General features: G+C 38.6%; 1 protein-coding gene across 2 annotated transcripts; it reads right to left on the bottom strand.

Annotated features, from left to right (window-relative positions):
* Nucleotides 1-24: 24 nt before the first annotated feature.
* On the bottom strand, nt 25-16500 carry incenp (inner centromere protein). 2 transcript variants are annotated; one of them, XM_079603358.1, is made up of 21 exons: nt 16292-16500; nt 15327-15476; nt 13249-13356; nt 12476-13077; nt 12241-12292; nt 12080-12152; nt 11811-11943; nt 11685-11721; nt 11496-11598; nt 11112-11249; nt 10288-10305; nt 7494-7603; nt 7267-7390; nt 7041-7163; nt 6080-6300; nt 5897-5996; nt 3991-4077; nt 3359-3439; nt 3149-3241; nt 2720-2867; nt 25-973 (listed from the first exon to the last, which is right to left on the bottom strand). In XM_079603358.1, exons 2-21 carry the CDS (start codon nt 15464-15466, stop codon nt 789-791), a joined length of 2676 nt encoding a protein of 891 aa, XP_079459484.1. In that variant the 5' UTR covers nt 15467-15476; nt 16292-16500; the 3' UTR covers nt 25-788. The 2 variants fall into 2 exon arrangements, with proteins under 2 accessions (XP_079459484.1, XP_079459485.1); XM_079603359.1 differs by lacking the exon at nt 10288-10305.
* Nucleotides 16501-16504: the final 4 nt, after the last annotated feature.

The raw sequence follows: 16504 nt of genomic DNA, 5'->3' as shown, positions 1-16504 counted from the left end.
TGGTCGTGATCCTTCCTCTGACACGATTTACCAGAACTGCCCTGGGGTATTCTGGGGCTGGGCAGACTTAATCATGTTAACGTAATATATTTGTGCATTTAGCATGAACGACCTTATTAATGTTCAAGAAAACAGCAGTAGTACATTGTTTTCAGATTTGTATCCAGATTGCCTTATCAAATCACACCAATCATAAACAACCATTTAAATAAACCACAAACCACATCTCCATCATATATTACAAATCATATTCAAATCACTCCAATCATAAACAACCATTTAAATAAACCACAAACCACATCTCCATCATATATTACAAATCATATTCAAATCACACCAATCATAATAATACACTGCAAACATTTGGAAATTATATATTTTATTGACAGTCCAGAGTAAAATCTGACACTTTTCATGTGACGTGAATTTTGTGGGAAAACATCACACCCATATTGTCAACTTTTACTTTACCATCCCATTTGTAGCAGCTCCTGTATACACTTCCAAATGTATTACACGTGACACTAGATTTAAATACATGGGTAATAATGTAATCCCACTTAAAAACAAAGCAGGTAATGAAACAGAGACAGTCCATCCCAGTAATCAAACTCCATCTTTTGTGTAATCTAAATTACACATTCTGCTCTTTTTTCTCCCCCAGTCTAATCTACTCACATATATATTTAAAAAAAGGCTTTATTAAAGTGAGTTTAAAGTATAAAAGGCAACAACATAAAAAAGACGACAAACTAAAAGTAGAAGAAAAAAAAAAGTACATTTGCTTATTAATTGCCCAAATTTCCCAAACGTGGTGGAGAATGCCAGACAGCCGAGCTAGTGCGTTTAAAGAAGCGAGGTTTGGTCCGCCTGAAGATCGCCTCCAGCTTGGGTGGTTCGGCCTTTCCAAAATATGAGTTGAGATCCAGTGGGTTGTAATAGTGCTTCATTATAGTCTGCTGCAACTGCATACCTGCACAAAACACCACATAGTGTTAAAATAATACAGTAACATGCTGTAGATACAGCAAAATAATCATGCACTTTGTGTCGGCTGATAAGCAGAATTGTTCAAATTTAAACGATACCCAACCTTACTTAATAGCGAATCGCTACATTATCGCTATAACATTGCTGTTTTTGAAACTCACAACTCTACTAATATTAGAAGGATGCTGCTCAGACCAAGGTTATTACAGTTTTGCGTTTTTATTTTAATATAATTTTCAAATTTCCCATAAATTTGAGTTTATTTTTTATTTAGTTTCATAAATGGTTTTGTTAGTTTTTATTTTGTTAACACATTTCTATTTAGTTTTTATACATTTAGTAATTATAGTTTAGCAGTTAACACTTCCAGTTAAAGACATTTCATTTCAGCAAAGTTTATTGTTTGCAGTTAAGTTAACTCTGGTGCAAACCTCTTAATAAAAATAAAATAACTGCTTGAGACTGAACAAAGAACCAAACTAATGCAACTAAAAAGTAAAAATTATTATTATTCATATTAAAAATCAAATCTTGTTAAACGTGGAGTAAAAAAAAAAGAAATTGCGTATGATTGGTCTTTTATGGTTATTTCTAGCATTAATCCGGTCAAACATTATTCTTGTATTGATCAACTTATGCTTTTTGTCTACTGCATCTTTTAATATCATATACTCATATTTATTCTCATATTAATGTGTTCTATTCAGACCAGACATTTAGTTTATTTTTACACTGACGAATGTATGTGTATTTGTGGAGGTAGACATGCTAGGATATTTGTTTTTCTCATTTCTGCGCAGTGTGCCATCTTGTCTAATATGTGTGGGATCTAGTTAAATTTCACATTAGATGGTTATCTTACTTGGAATTAAGGTACAACTGTATTTGCATAAGGACTAGACATGATGGAAATACGCATTTGGCCATTTCAGCCTCTTAAGGCTGGTTCACACAGAAAGCGGTTTTGCTTTGAAAAATGCAATGGGGAAAAGCACAAGGTCTTGAGACACATCTTTTTAAAAGGTGAACTTATTTTAACTTGAGTGTCACGTTCTTTGAACGTCGTGTCATGCGCGAGACACTGCAAAACACGCGAGACTCGAGCGCAACGGCTCTATATTGAAAAATAAAGAATGGAAAAACTTGATTTTCCAGAACAGAATGAGAGCTTAATTACGAATACGATAATTTATGTTTGCTAATTATTACTTTATTTCAGTAACTGTTGTTAGTTTCATTTAGTTTTTCATTTATGTTGAATTTTCTATTTTATTTCAGTTTTTTGATCAATAGTTTGTCTTCGTTTATGAAAATAACCTTGGCGCAGACTCACATCTCTCGATAATTTAAATTAATGCTATTATTCATTCATTAAAATAAATGTTATCTTACGCACTACTTTATCTCGGTGTCTGATTCAAAGGCAGAATGCAAGATCTAACTAGCTGTAATAGTAAAAAAATAACCATTATTTTTACCCTTACAGTCAAAAATTCCTGCAAACATCAATAAAAGCTTTAACTTGTCAGTGCTGCCACATGACCACGGTATAAGTGGGATAATCCACGGCTAGCTGTGCATTAAACCATTTGAATGCACTTCGCTTCACGACGGGTCCAAGACATCCAAATATTCCCATAGATTATCACTTACTTATAACTGATTTAAGTCACAAGTCAAAATTAACTACAAATAAACATTTCCAGAATTTGCCAAAAAAGCACCATACCCTCAGCCCAGGACGGGATGGGTTTTCTGGGTGCAGATTCATCATCGGTTGAGTCATCGCTGTTCTGGTCCATGCCGTAATCTTCTGGATTCACTAAAGCGGTCACCTTCTGGCCCTTAGGAGTGATCTGGTAGGACTGTGGAGATTGCTGCAAGATATAAAATAAGGGATGGGGTCAGAAACCAGCTGTATAGTCACCTGAGATTGTTTTATATGCTTTTACACACAAAAAACAACCCTCGAAACCCAAAACCAAACTAGAACTCAACCTAAATTAGAATGGGGGAAAATAAAAAAAAATATGTCCAACTAAAAATTCAAGTCCATAACTTTTCCTTCTCTGGGAACTATTCTGTGCTTACTAATATTATCTGACACGTTCTATCCTTTAGCGGGGAAAAATATGCATCACAGTTGCCTTGACCTCACCTCAATGTCAACGGTCACGTTGAGTCCAGCTCCGTGATCTATGGTCTTATTATGAGCGGCTCCTTTCCCAACTGGAGTTTTCAGGCCAGAGTTCTGTGGAGATGGAATAATATAGCTTCAGTATATTTCAAAATATTTATTAGTAGTAAGTAACTCAGTGCAGCAAAAATGAACAGGCATCGAAAGAACAAGAAAGGAAAAGACATTTACCTCAATATCTACAGTCATGTTTAGAGCTGAACTCTTAGTTATAGTGGAGTTGAGCATATTAACTCCTTGTGTTTTTGAGACCTGTTAATAAAAAATAAAAAAAGGATTCAGTGTACGATGTATATATTAAAATTTAACACATTAAAATGTATTAAAGGTGCAGTAAGCAAGTTCTGAGAAACGAGGTTGAAAGTGGATTGGATAGAGCACCAAAACACTTGTAGCATACAGCATTAAGGGGCGTGTCTACTCATGATGGGGAGGGGCCGTGTTGCAAAGATTGTTTGTGAATTTGGAGGTGGAGCTATCAAGATAAGGAGCGTGTGAACCTATTGGGTTTGTTTTGGTGTTTTCATCTCAGTTTCTCAGAAATCACTTACTGCAGCTTAAAAAAAAAAGCAAAAAAAAGAAAAATCACTAACAACAACAAAATAAATATAATGTATATTTTGTAATAGCCATTAATAAACCGATAAATAAATCGATTTTTTAATTGGCATTATCGAGAATCATTAATTTAATCGTTTTTGGCAACTGAACAAAAACAAGGAAGCCCCCCCCCCCCCCCCAAAAATATAAAAATGATTAAGAAATAATACTAAAGTAATGTCGCACAAGACTTAAGTCATTACCTGAGCTGTGGCTGTATGGGAGGCAGAGGCTGCAGCGGCTTGTTTCTGTTGGGCTTCCCTCTCCTGTTCGGCCCTCCTCTGCTCCTCCTGTTAAAGGAGCACTCAGATTTAATGAGATCGTTATGTAACGCAGGTGCTACACAATTTCAGAGTTGAGAATTGCCCTGTCCTTTTTGAAAGCAAACATCAGTCAAGCAGAACACTTCAGATGTTTAATATTAAGTTATGTGGAGCTGGATTTTAGACCACTGGCTATGTTTCCATCCAGTTGCGAATATAACTTATGCGCGAAATTGGAATATCGCATAAAACATTCGCGAATAAAGCACCATTTCCATTCCATGCGTTCAAGAGAACAAAAATCCTCACTTCCTGGGAAATTGTTGCAAAATATTTAATAAGAAAATGGAAGTTGCTGCAATCTGGAAAGCCAGTGTGGCTCTTTTTTCATACATCATAAATGACCCAGAGCACACAAATGCTCGGATGCCTGGTGTTTGGGAACGAGACTGTTCAGGGAGGGAATTAAACATGTCTCATTCTGGTGACGGACTTTGGCTCAGGCATTTCAGAATGACCAAACCAACATTTGAACGTTTTGCCGCTTGTAATGTGATAGATCCCTAGCGGCACGTGAACCAATCATCATAGCAAATAAACACGAATGAACAATGTTGAAAGATACATTTCAACTGAGCAATCAGTGTTTTTCAACCGTAGAAAGAGGTCAATAAAACTGCTGGAGAACAATTATGTCACATAACATTTACCTCAGGAAACCCCGTTAATGACCATAATATAGCCTAGCACATTAGTTGGCTAGAAAAAAAGAGCTATAGAGTATTTCGCTAAATACGTGTACTATATTACATATTTATTTTTTACTTCTATCATTAAATAAGTTGTTATTATAATAAAAAAAACACACATTATATTTAAAGTTATTTTTAACCTTAAATAATACTACTACCAGCTGATTTGTACGTTTACAGCATTAGGTGATTTTTTTTTATTTTGAGAAAAATGAACACCTATCTTGTGTACCTAATATTATTCAAATGAGTCAATATTGAATTAAATCACAAGAATTGGAACGCGTGAAATTTGTGTCAAGCAATAATAGAAAACCATAGCTTACCAGAAATTGTATTATGTAAACATTGTAACATGTTGTCACTAAAACTAATAAAGTTCTGTTTAGTTAACTAAAATGTTTTGACAATTACAATAGACTTATTTAGTTTTTTTTTTTTTTTTTGCACTTCTAGTTGTATAGTGTTATTTTTACATTTTGCACATTTAAGCTACCTCTAAAAACAAACAAACAAAAAAAACTGTAAGTGTAACAAATGTTGTTTACAATAGTTGTATGTTTACATTTTGCACATTTAATCTCATTTACATCGTCACAACTTTTGTTTTTTTTAAATTTATTTTAGGAAGTTGTCTTAATATTTGAATGCCAAATGTGTAGTTGTTTTTGTTAATAAACTATACTTTAAAATGTAATTATCGAACCCTCTAATTGTTGTGGCTTCGGTCATTGTTGAGATACTCTGTTAAAGCTGGCAGCATTCATTTGTATATCGAAATATCCATCAATATGGGGAAAAAAAATATTGAGATTAAATTTGCCATATCGCCTAGCCCTACTTGAGACAGTCACAAGTTTTTTTTGTTGCACATCGAGGGATTTATTCAGTAAATGTGTTTCCAGTGCAATTTATGCGCATGTCACTTTATCGGATTAAAAAAAAAAAAAAAAATCAGTCTCAATTGGGCACATAAGTTTATGTACAATTTGTTCAAATTTTGCCATTTCCATCCAGCATGTTTATGCGATATCCCAAAATGCACATAGCAAAATGCAAACACCGCTAATGGCATACTACAATAAAATCCTCACCATCTTCCTCTTCTCCTCCATCTCTCTCCTCTCTTTCTCTCTGGCTGCTCTCTCCAGTTCCTTCTGAAGAGCGACAGCCTTCTCTCGCTCGAGTCTTTCTCTGCAAGACACAAACATGCATATTTAATATCTTTGAAAGTCATGCTTTCATTTCAAACACATGCACAATAAAGCACCACTAACTTCTCAGCTGCAGCCTGTCTTTCTCGCTCCCGCTCGCGTTCTCTTTCCCGCTCACGCTCCTTCTCTTTCTCTCGCTCACGTTCGCGCTCCTCTTTCTCCCGCTCTTGTTCCTTCTTCAGTTCCAGAGCGCGTGTGGCCTCGGCCAGTTTGCGGGCCTTCTCCCGCTCCTCTTCAGCCTTGCGTTTAGCCAGCATTTCCTGGTGCCGCCGCTCCTCTTCCTCCTAAAGCAAAAGACAAATATAGAAATTGGCTATTGTAGCTACAATTATTTTAAATAAAAATAATACATTTATTTTGTAGTCAGTAATAAATTAACTGTTATTCAGCAAAGATGCATTAAATCGATCAAACGTGACAGTAAAGACATTTATAATGTGACAAAAGATTCTTATTTCAAATAAATGCTGTTCTTGCACACTTTCTATTCATCAAAGAATCCTAAAAAAAAATGATCATGGTTTACACAAAAATATTGAGGAGCAAAACCGTTTTTCAACATGAATGATAAGAAATGTTTTTTTGAGCATCAAATCATCATATTAGAATGATTTCTGAAGGATCATGTGACACTGGATTAATGATGCCGAAAGTTCAGCTTGTTTTATCACTGGAATAAACTACATTTTACACTATATTCAAATAGAAGTAGAAAATTGTGATATACTACCGTTTTTACTGTATGTCTGATCAAATGTATCCTTGCCAATTTTTTTTTAGAAATCTTACAAACCCCAAACTTTAAACCGTAGTGTATATGTTATTATATATTTTTAAAAAAGAAACACAAATTTTTATTATATATAGCCTTGATATTTGCCATTGGTTTGAAAAAGTGCAAAAAGAATAAATAATTCACATTTTGTTTGAAGTACACTTTCAATATTGAAGGCTGTCCTATTAACATGCTTGCAAAGCTTTTTTCAACATGGTCTCGCCACGTGAAATGCTGGTGTTGACTTACAACTTGCTGAAGTTTCTTTTGTCTGGCTGCCTCTTCCTGTCTCTTGCGCAGCTCCAGTTCTTCCTGTCGTTTAGTGGCCACCTTCCTCTTGGCTTTCTCCTCTGCCTTTCGCTCAACTCGCAGCTGAGAGAGAGAGGGAGAGAGCGAGAGAGAAACACCACAAGATAAAAAAAAAACTTAATCAAATACTGGGTTTCCATTCAGTCTTGAGAACTTCACTACCAACCATATCATTTTTCTTCTCCAGCTGGGCCATTTTCTCTTCAATCTTCTTTTTCTTTTCCTGCTCCTTCTCCTTTTCACCTTTCACTCGAGCCTCAACAACCCGTTTCAAACGCTCGTCGCGCTTTCTAAAGTGGACAGAATTCACAGTGAGTCCCGATTTGCATTCACACTTAAACTAGATTAATAATTCAATTGGAATTAGTCGATCAATCAAAAGCACACCCCCACCTTTTCATTTCTTCCTGTTTCTTTCGTCTCTCCTCCTCAATCTTTATCTTTCGTTCATTCTCTTGTTCAATCTTCTTGTTCAAGGCGTCCCACTTCTGTCGTTCTCGCTCCTGGAGGAAAAGTGTTAATTTTAGAGTTACCACAATTACAGGAATTAAGTGAAGAATGACTGAGGTTTTAAGCAAAGACGATGAAAGCTAAACCAAGTACAAGGGTGGCTGCTTTTGCTTTGTGTGGAATAAAAGTGAATAAAAACAGTTCTTGCTAACATCTCAGATACACAAATGGGTGAAGGTGAACTTCCCAAGCCACAAACACACACATTTATACACCACGTGAGTGATGAGGTTAATCCGACAAAGTCTGAATGGGATGGTAAGTTCTGTTTCAGTTTAGACACAAAGTGCCTTCACTGCCCGAAGGAAGTGTAGTATAGCCCCTTTCACAGAGATTCCTGGGATCGTTTGATTTTGGTTCATTCACACTAGGCTTGCTACGATAGTCGGTGTTACCGGTGTTCAGTCACAACACCGGTTTCATCACTTGACCACCGCAAAAAAAAAAAAGAACGTTTAAAGCGTTAAAAATATTTAACAATTGACTAGCGTTGTATTATCCCGCTCTTATTAATGTGAATGCTTTTAAACCATTCAAGCGCGACAAGACTAAAGAGACCGCGCTGTAAGTCCTGCCTATTACACACACACACACGACCCACAGTAAAGACGCGCGTCAGTCGCCTATCGAGTTCTCTTTCGGTCTTGAACAAACCATAACACACACAAATTATGCCAAAATGTCCGTTTTGTCTTGTGTCCTCATAAGTCTTACATGATTTAAATAAGTATAAAATGAACGTAGATATTTGTGAGAAAATGGGACGCGTGTCAGATCACGTCTGTCAGCAGCGGCTCTTAAAGTGTCATAATGCTAATCAAAGAACAAAGTTAAGAGAGTATAAATGACTCACTCAGACCCGGCGCCAGGAGGATTATGATACCGGTATAGCCTAATAATCAGGAATGCACTCCGCTATCTTTTAACACGTCTCCGGCGAACGGCTTCTTGACTTCACGCAAAAGAAAAACTCTTCATGAAGCGCAGTGAAATTCAGCGACCTATAGGCCTATGTTTCCTGATGGATCGAGCATCGAGGTTGTTCGATAACTTCATTTTATACGTGCAATTCACACGAGCTCTAAGCGCATGCGAGACTGCTGCGAGTAGTCAAACTTTATTAAGGAAACAGAAAATCTGAGGGAATCATTTCTGTAGGCTAATGTATTATTATTATAATTTTTTTACCGGCTTCACACGGCTTTCAGTTACGTGACTGGTGCGGAGACCTGGAGGGTTATTTACATTTTTTATTTCGTTTTATTCATATATAGGCCTATATGTATATATTTTTTTTTTACATCGCTCCTCCCACCCGATTAAACCGATATTACCGGTGTTGTCACAAGTCGGTTAACCGGTGGGAGAATATTATCACTGTCACATCTATAATTCACACCGCCAGTGATTTTCTGGAATCTGTGAGTGCGTTCACACACATAACATCAATGTGACGAGTAATGTATCCGCAGTGTCTTAAGTTTGCGCTTTCTCTCTAGAGAAACCACGCTAGTGCATCTTTTCCCTGATTCGATCATTAACTAGTGCATTGTGTACTAGGGCTGCACGATATGAGGAAAAGCTGCGATGTGCGATAACATTGTTTAATATTGCGATGACGATATGACTTGCGATAAATGTGATTGTTAACTATACTGTTCCCATGTCTTAGTGCTTTAATAGGTTCTTTGCGTGATAGGTCAAACGTTTATTACCTGCCTGGTTCAGAATACACGATTTTAGCGCGGTTTTGGCACGATCCGTTTGACGTATGGTGTCATGGATATTCGTAATAACGACAACGGGTGTCGGGACGCAAGATTCGATCGGTTCATCTCGTATAGTGTGTCATAGTGGGCGACAACCTACGTAGCGTCTGCGATGCTTCACGGCAGAAAGACTATAGCATGTTTAATTCTTTAACGGGCCGCCACGACGGGTTGAATATGTGAGCGAGGCAAGACGTGAGTGAGTGTGTGTGTGCGCCAGTGAGCGTATGTGTGTGTGTGCGCGTGCGTGAGTGAGCGAGGGTCAGTGAGTGTGTGTGTTTGTGTGTCTGTGCGTGCGAGTGAATGTTTGCGAGTAATGTGTGTGTGTCACGGCACGCGATGACTGGTCGGAAAGCAACGTGTAGTCTGACATGTTTCTTGTCCACGACAAGATTTTAGGAGTCAAAAACGTGTAAGTTAGTGCTAATCTGAACCAGGCATTATTCATCGTGTCAGGCTGTCTGTTGCGATGTGTTCATCGCGGGAGTTCATATCGCGATGACGATGAAAATTCGATGTATCGTTCAGCCCTATTGTGTACCATTTCACTAATCTGGCGAACGATCTCAGCTTCAGCGTCATCACTATGACACACCTCTTACGGCATTGATTGCGGCTTTTGTTCACACAGAGCGCATTCCGGGCAATATTACTAGGTCACCATTCCGGAATCGATCCCAGAATCAATCCCGGGATGTGTTTGCATTCACACAGAAGGCACTCTAGCAATTTTATGGGATCACCGCACTGTGTGAAAGGGGCTAATGAGGTAAGGATTAAGCAAAAAAAAAGAAAAAAAAAGAAGCCCATTCATAATGTAAGAAAACAGGAAGTGTCAAACAAAAGGGAGTTCTAATAGTTGACTGACATGGAAATGACACCGGTCTGGATTCATTGTTTATACTCACCACAGAGCCAGAGCCCAACTGAGGGGGAAAGACAGGAAGTACAATTACCAATTAAAACCACTTCTACTTGGAGAAGCAAATTAGAACGCATTTACCATCGAAGTAACCTAATCAATTAGACTACTCAGAGCCCAACTGAGGGGGAAAGACAGGAAGTACAATTACCAACTAAAACCACTTCTACTTGGAGAAGTATATTAGCACGCATTTACCATTGAAGTAACCTAATAAATTAGACTACTCTGAAATACAAAAATTAAGGCCCTATGATTCACAACGTGGAAGGAATAGTGAAATTTACTGTATAACACAGATTGTCACAGAATTTGGCAAATTTCAGATGAATAAATCAAAAGTAGGGCTCTAGACGTAAAGGGATAGTTCACCTAAAAACTCAGCTTCTCAGTTGTTACAAACCTGTACAAGTTTCTTTCTTCTGTTGAAGAACACAAAAGGTATTTTAAACAGTGTTGGTAACCATAGTATGTGACTTCCATCCATAGTATTTTTTTTTCCTACTATGGAAATCAATGGGTGCCTTCAACGGTTTGATTACGAACATTCTTCAATATTCATTTGTGTTCAACAGAAGAAAAACTCATACAGATTTGGAACAACATGAGGGTAAAAAATTACAATTTAAATTTTTGGGTGAACCCCCCCTTTCATCAAATCGCAATATGGACTAGTGTCTGAATGTTAAAGTGCAAAACGACAAATTTAATTAATCGATTAATGTTTTTTATTTAATTTTTTTTTATAAAACTGATTCCATAGAGCCTTAAAATATGCACAGAGGAACAGCCTGAAAAAGGTGTGCCCACCTTGACATCGGTTTTGGTGGCAGATTGTTTGATGAAAGACTTCATGATGTTGCTGCGGCCCAGAGATCCAGGAGTCATCATCAGCATCTGGTTCTTCTGCACCGTGTGCATGAACGAGCGCATGTGTGGAGCAATACTCTACATGCACACAACAAACAGACACATAATGGATGGTCTGCACTGATCAAAGATTGGCTAATGCAATCCTCAAGAAACAGGCCACAAATCAATACAAATCCTTTTTACGAACACAAACAACCACAGAGAAAAAATGTGGACCTCTGCAGAAAGCATTTCTTTACAAGAGTCAGAGAATAGTTTGACTTCATAATGGGTTCATTTAAGGTGGATTGCTGGCATTATGATGGTCAGAGACACTCATACCGTGACGCATTTCTTTGGAGGAGATTGCTTCTTCTTGGGTGTGTTGATGATTTCCTGAATTGTTGACTCAGCTGCCCGACGCTTGGAGGCTGAACGCGTAGGCCTGACGGAAACCCAGAAAGACCATTAGAAAACATATACAACATACATCCACTAACTATAATGAAGAATCCGAAATGGTGTGCTTACTGGACATCTCCTCTGGACTTTGACCTGCTACTGTCATCTATTACAGGAAGATAAAGAAATACAGTAAATCAAACCTTACTAGTCATCCCATATACACAGTCTATATTTACTCTGTTAGATTTGTACCTGTTTCTGAAGTACGGGCCATGGATCGTGTGAAGCGACAGTTCTCAACGGTGCTGGGAGATTCAGAAATCTCTTCTGGTAGTTTGGCTTTTTTCTCAGTTTCCTTTTCATCAGTCTTCTCAGGTTCAGGTTCCTATGATATCACACAGCCGTGAGTCATTTACAAATTGCACCATGCAATAAAATACTATCATCATAACAGAAATGGTCGTGTTCTGTGACTCTTATTTGAGAGGGTAAATGAAAAATCACAGCAGAGTTCTTCTCACCTCAGATTGGACGATTTCAGGTTCAGGGTTGGTTTCAGTGGGCGGTTCAAACAGCTTTTGTGGTGCATCAACCCTAAAAAGAAGCGAGAAACGGCGTTTAATAGATCTCGACTGATAACCCGAAAAGTTGTGGGTTTGAATCCCAGAAAGAGCAAACTCACTGTTCCTCTTTGTTCTCCATGTCCTCAGGTTCAATGTCCATACACATGTCCTCTGGAAAAAGCAGTGCAGACATAAACATCATCATTCAGTTAACAAACAAACTTAAATCACTTCAAACAACATGCATGGCTGTCCGAACAAAGTGATAAATCCCAGACCTCAAGTTATTCATTTCTAATTAGAGTTGGCGATTTGAAGTTCAGTTTCAACTGTGAATGTAAATGGGAATCTCACCGCTGACGGAGCTGCTGCAGGTCGAGTTTCCCAGTCTTGCTTTCTTCTTCAGGAAAGAGCGCCGGGACGCCCTGCGAACAGCTTCCTGGGTCATGCTATGCCTGAGTCCCACCAGCGAGCGCCGCACAACCAGCGAGCGCCGAACCGACGTCCGAGACGAGCCCTGAGGTGTCGTCTGCGACCCGGATGCAGCGATGGGGATTTTATTGGCGGATCGGCCTGGAGACAAACCAGCATTCAGCATCAATTCTGCGCTCAGACGCTCCGAGGAGGGAATCTTCACCACGGCTTCAGACACCAGGATCTGATCCTGATTGGAGCCCGAATCCTGCACCTCAACGGGTTCTTTCACTTCGGGAACGTTCTCTGCCACTTCTTCCACCTCTTTGGTTTTGGCGCCACCTCTGGTACGGGTGCTGCGCTTGACAGGTTCGGTTTCAGCCGGAGTGGTGGTTTTGTTGCGACGTGTGCGGCGAGCAGGTTCCTCTATAAGGCTTTCTGAGCTGTTGTTCGGGGCGTGTGCCGTAACAAGCTCAGAGATGCTGTTCAGGGTCATCTGGACCGAGGAGCAACGCAAGTTGCTGCGTTTCCCCTTGGAGAAACTAAAGGGTTTGGAACGACATGAGTGTGATCAATGACAATTTTAATTTTTTGGGTGAACTATACCTTTAAACTACATCTAAAGATGTTTCTATAGACATAAAATGTTTTTGACTAAGCAAATAAACTAAAATATTAAGACATTAGAAAACCAGCATGGTCAAAGCCCTCACCGTCTTTTGCTGCGAGACTCATTGAGATCCATCGACACTCGTTTCCTGCGGTTTGTCTTTTTCTGTGATGGAGTCTTCGGCATGAGCTCCGGCTCAGTGCTGAAGTCACTGTACAACAAAACGTCTTTTTTATTAACATGTCTGATGACCTGGATGGTAACAGTGAATCTCACATAAACACAGAGGTGGACAGTAACAAAGTACATTTACTTGAGTACTGTACTTAAAGGTATAGCGGAGGATTTTCTTTTTCCGGGTAGGTAGCCTATACTATTGGTCCACCTAAGTGTCAATCATTCTGGTGATATGTTTACGTAAGGCCGTCGTACGTGCTCGTCCCTATGTAGTTTTCGCTTTCTGGTGTATTATGTGTGATGAGTTACGGTTTCAGCCATTCCTTTGAAAATGGCTGAGGGTCGAAAGAGAAAAAATGTATACGAAGTGTATGATAAGAAGAGAAAGGCCGCAGAATATAGAAACAAGACCAGAGTGATTTTGGGTGAATATTTCACGCACGCTGGCGTGCGCTAAAAGCACAGGTTGGGCTTCCCACTGATGCCGCAGTCGCGAAGATTCTACCAGACATAAAGTTTGTCATGCTATTTGGAGAAATCCATTTAAAATCACTGCTAGTATAAGTTAATGTAAGCGTTCCCTCTCGGGAGCAAATAGAGTGTTGCGCATGTGCATTTTTTTAAAAATTGGAGAGGGCGGGTCTTTTCTAAAATTATACGCTATACCTTTAAGTACACTTTTTGAGTATCTGTACTTTACTTAAATATTATGTTTTCTGGAAACTTTGACTTTAACTTCACTACATTTGAAAGACAAATATCGTACTTTTTACTCCACTACATTTCTGTCAAGGGGCTTGAGTAGAAAGTATAACGTCAGGGATGATTTTGGTTGCAGGGGTTGCATTTTCGTTGGAAATGAAAGTCTGGTTGACGTCAGAACTCGACTGATGTTGGTTTCTGACGTCCACCGATTTTCAACCTCAATACAACTTCTGGATATTAAAGTCAATCTGACATTGGATTCTGACATCAATATGATTTTAATTTTCAACGTTGGGTTTGGTCTGGACTTCTAAATGCAAATTTTGTCATTGGTTTGGAGCACACTAGCTTATAGATTACAGTAAGGCTAACATATTCACACTAAAAGCCAGAAAACTGGGAAGAGCCATTTGGGTGTCCGAAACCATTGTGGACGTTATTGAGTACACTTATTCAATCCCACGACTGGAACTGTGTTCTAGAAATAAATGTGATATTGATAGGTAAGCAGGCATAGATTCAGAGGCATAAGGTACTGTAATGGCGCTTTTCCACTACACAGTACCAGCTCGCCTCGCCTTTGTTTGGTTTTCCACTGTGTAAAAGTTGTACCGGTACCTGCTTCCAGGTACTTTTTTCCGTATCACCTCCGGCGAGGTTCTAAGCGAGCCAAGGCGATACTAAAATATGACGTGAAACACGGCAGACTGCTGATTGGTCAGAGATAATCGTCACTATTCACTGCGTCATCATTGCACGCGCCAGACGGAGTATCCTGAATAACCCCGGCATTTTTAAATAGTTTTGCCAGAGATTGCGTGATATACCCATTACTAATATTATGTAAAACAGCATACACTCGATTTCCTCCATTGTCCTGTGTGTGTGGGTAGCGGGTGTGTGTCGCGTCGCTATGACGACCAGGTCCTATTGTGGAGGTACTGTCTGCAATGGAAAACGGAGCGAAAAGCGAGCCGAGACGAGGGGAGTCGGTACTGTGGTAATGGAAAAGCGCCATTAATAGGCTATTACATGCAACAATAATAAAAAAATGCATTGACATTTACTTTTATACTTAAGTACTTTTAAAAATGAGTACTTCTGTACTTTTACTTAAGTAAACACCGGTCTTTACAACTTTTACTTGTAACAGAGTAATATTTGACCAGTAGTATCTGTACTTTTACTCAAGTAAGGAAGTTGTGTACTTTGTCCACCTCTCTAGTGACTGATTATATGGGTGCAGAACACAAAAGTGTAAAGCAACACACTCCACCTCACATCAACTGCCTCTCTCACCTTGAAAACATGCGATACGCTTCCTGCTGGATCTCCTCCAGCCACACTATGTGGACAGTATCAATCTCATTGGAAAAATCCTGCAGCTTTCCATTAAAAAGCTGCATGAGGGAGCGCGTGGCATCCGGCAAGGAACTCATGGTGGCGCCCCTGGAAGTACAGAAGGAAGGTTAAAAAAAAAAAGCGTAAACAATAGCATTTGGGGGGGACAAAAATTGCGTGCAACTGATCAGAAACCATCTTTGCACTATGATCCGACTGGCACTTTTGCTGTGCTTGATCATGCTGTCATATTAAAAATGCATTCAATTACACTACATATACACTATTGTGATGAGTTTCGACGAAAATGGAAAAACATGCATTTTCTTTTCCGTGGAAAATCTGAAAGCCTGACAACAAAGAGCAAAAGGTCCAGTTAATCATTCATATGAATTTCATCTGCATCCAGGTCTGCAAAGGTTGACATAAAACCTGCCTTATTTGACATCTGTCATTTTACAACCGTGGAATTAAGCATTTAGACGGTTTTTCTCAAGAAAATGGTACAAGTAATTTCACCAATTCGTTTGACGCCGGTAAGATAGATAATTAAATGATAAATAGATTATCAAATTAAATCAAATGTAAAAGCGTAACATGGTATATTATTTCTCAGATTAACAAATGTAAACACAAACTACCTCATTTGGTTTTCATAAACTAAATATTTAACGTTATACCGATCTCAGGTCATACAACACAGACGCAGATGAACATGCTTCAATATGATAAACACTAACGTTAATAGATATTACATTTTGGCTGCTACATCTATGGCGTGAGAATAACACAATTACACGTAATAAAATTCGATTTACCTAAAACAAGGATTTAAGTATGACTAACGTTACATCGAAAATCGCTAGCCAACCCCGCTAACTTAAAAACAGTTGTATAATAATAGGATATAAAACGTCATCTACCTCTTTCGACTTTACGAACGGTCGCACTGCAAAAACAAAGACCCGATGATCCAAAGTTATGATCCTTCCTTCTATTTGGTTTATAAATATTAGATGCTAAATGTAAGTTATTTTATTCTCTCTTCGACACGACTGCCTCTTGTTTTTCAGGCACCCGCTCAAAACGGTTTAAATAGTTTAAAATTCTGCTCTGACGAATAATAAGCTACGAAC

The sequence above is a fragment of the Phoxinus phoxinus genome (genome assembly GCF_949152265.1).
Source record: "Phoxinus phoxinus genome assembly, chromosome: 25".
In the NCBI taxonomy this organism is placed as follows: Eukaryota; Metazoa; Chordata; class Actinopteri; order Cypriniformes; family Leuciscidae; genus Phoxinus; species Phoxinus phoxinus.
The sequence above is the reverse complement of the archived record's forward strand: the minus strand, read 5'-3'. Positions and strand labels throughout refer to the sequence as shown.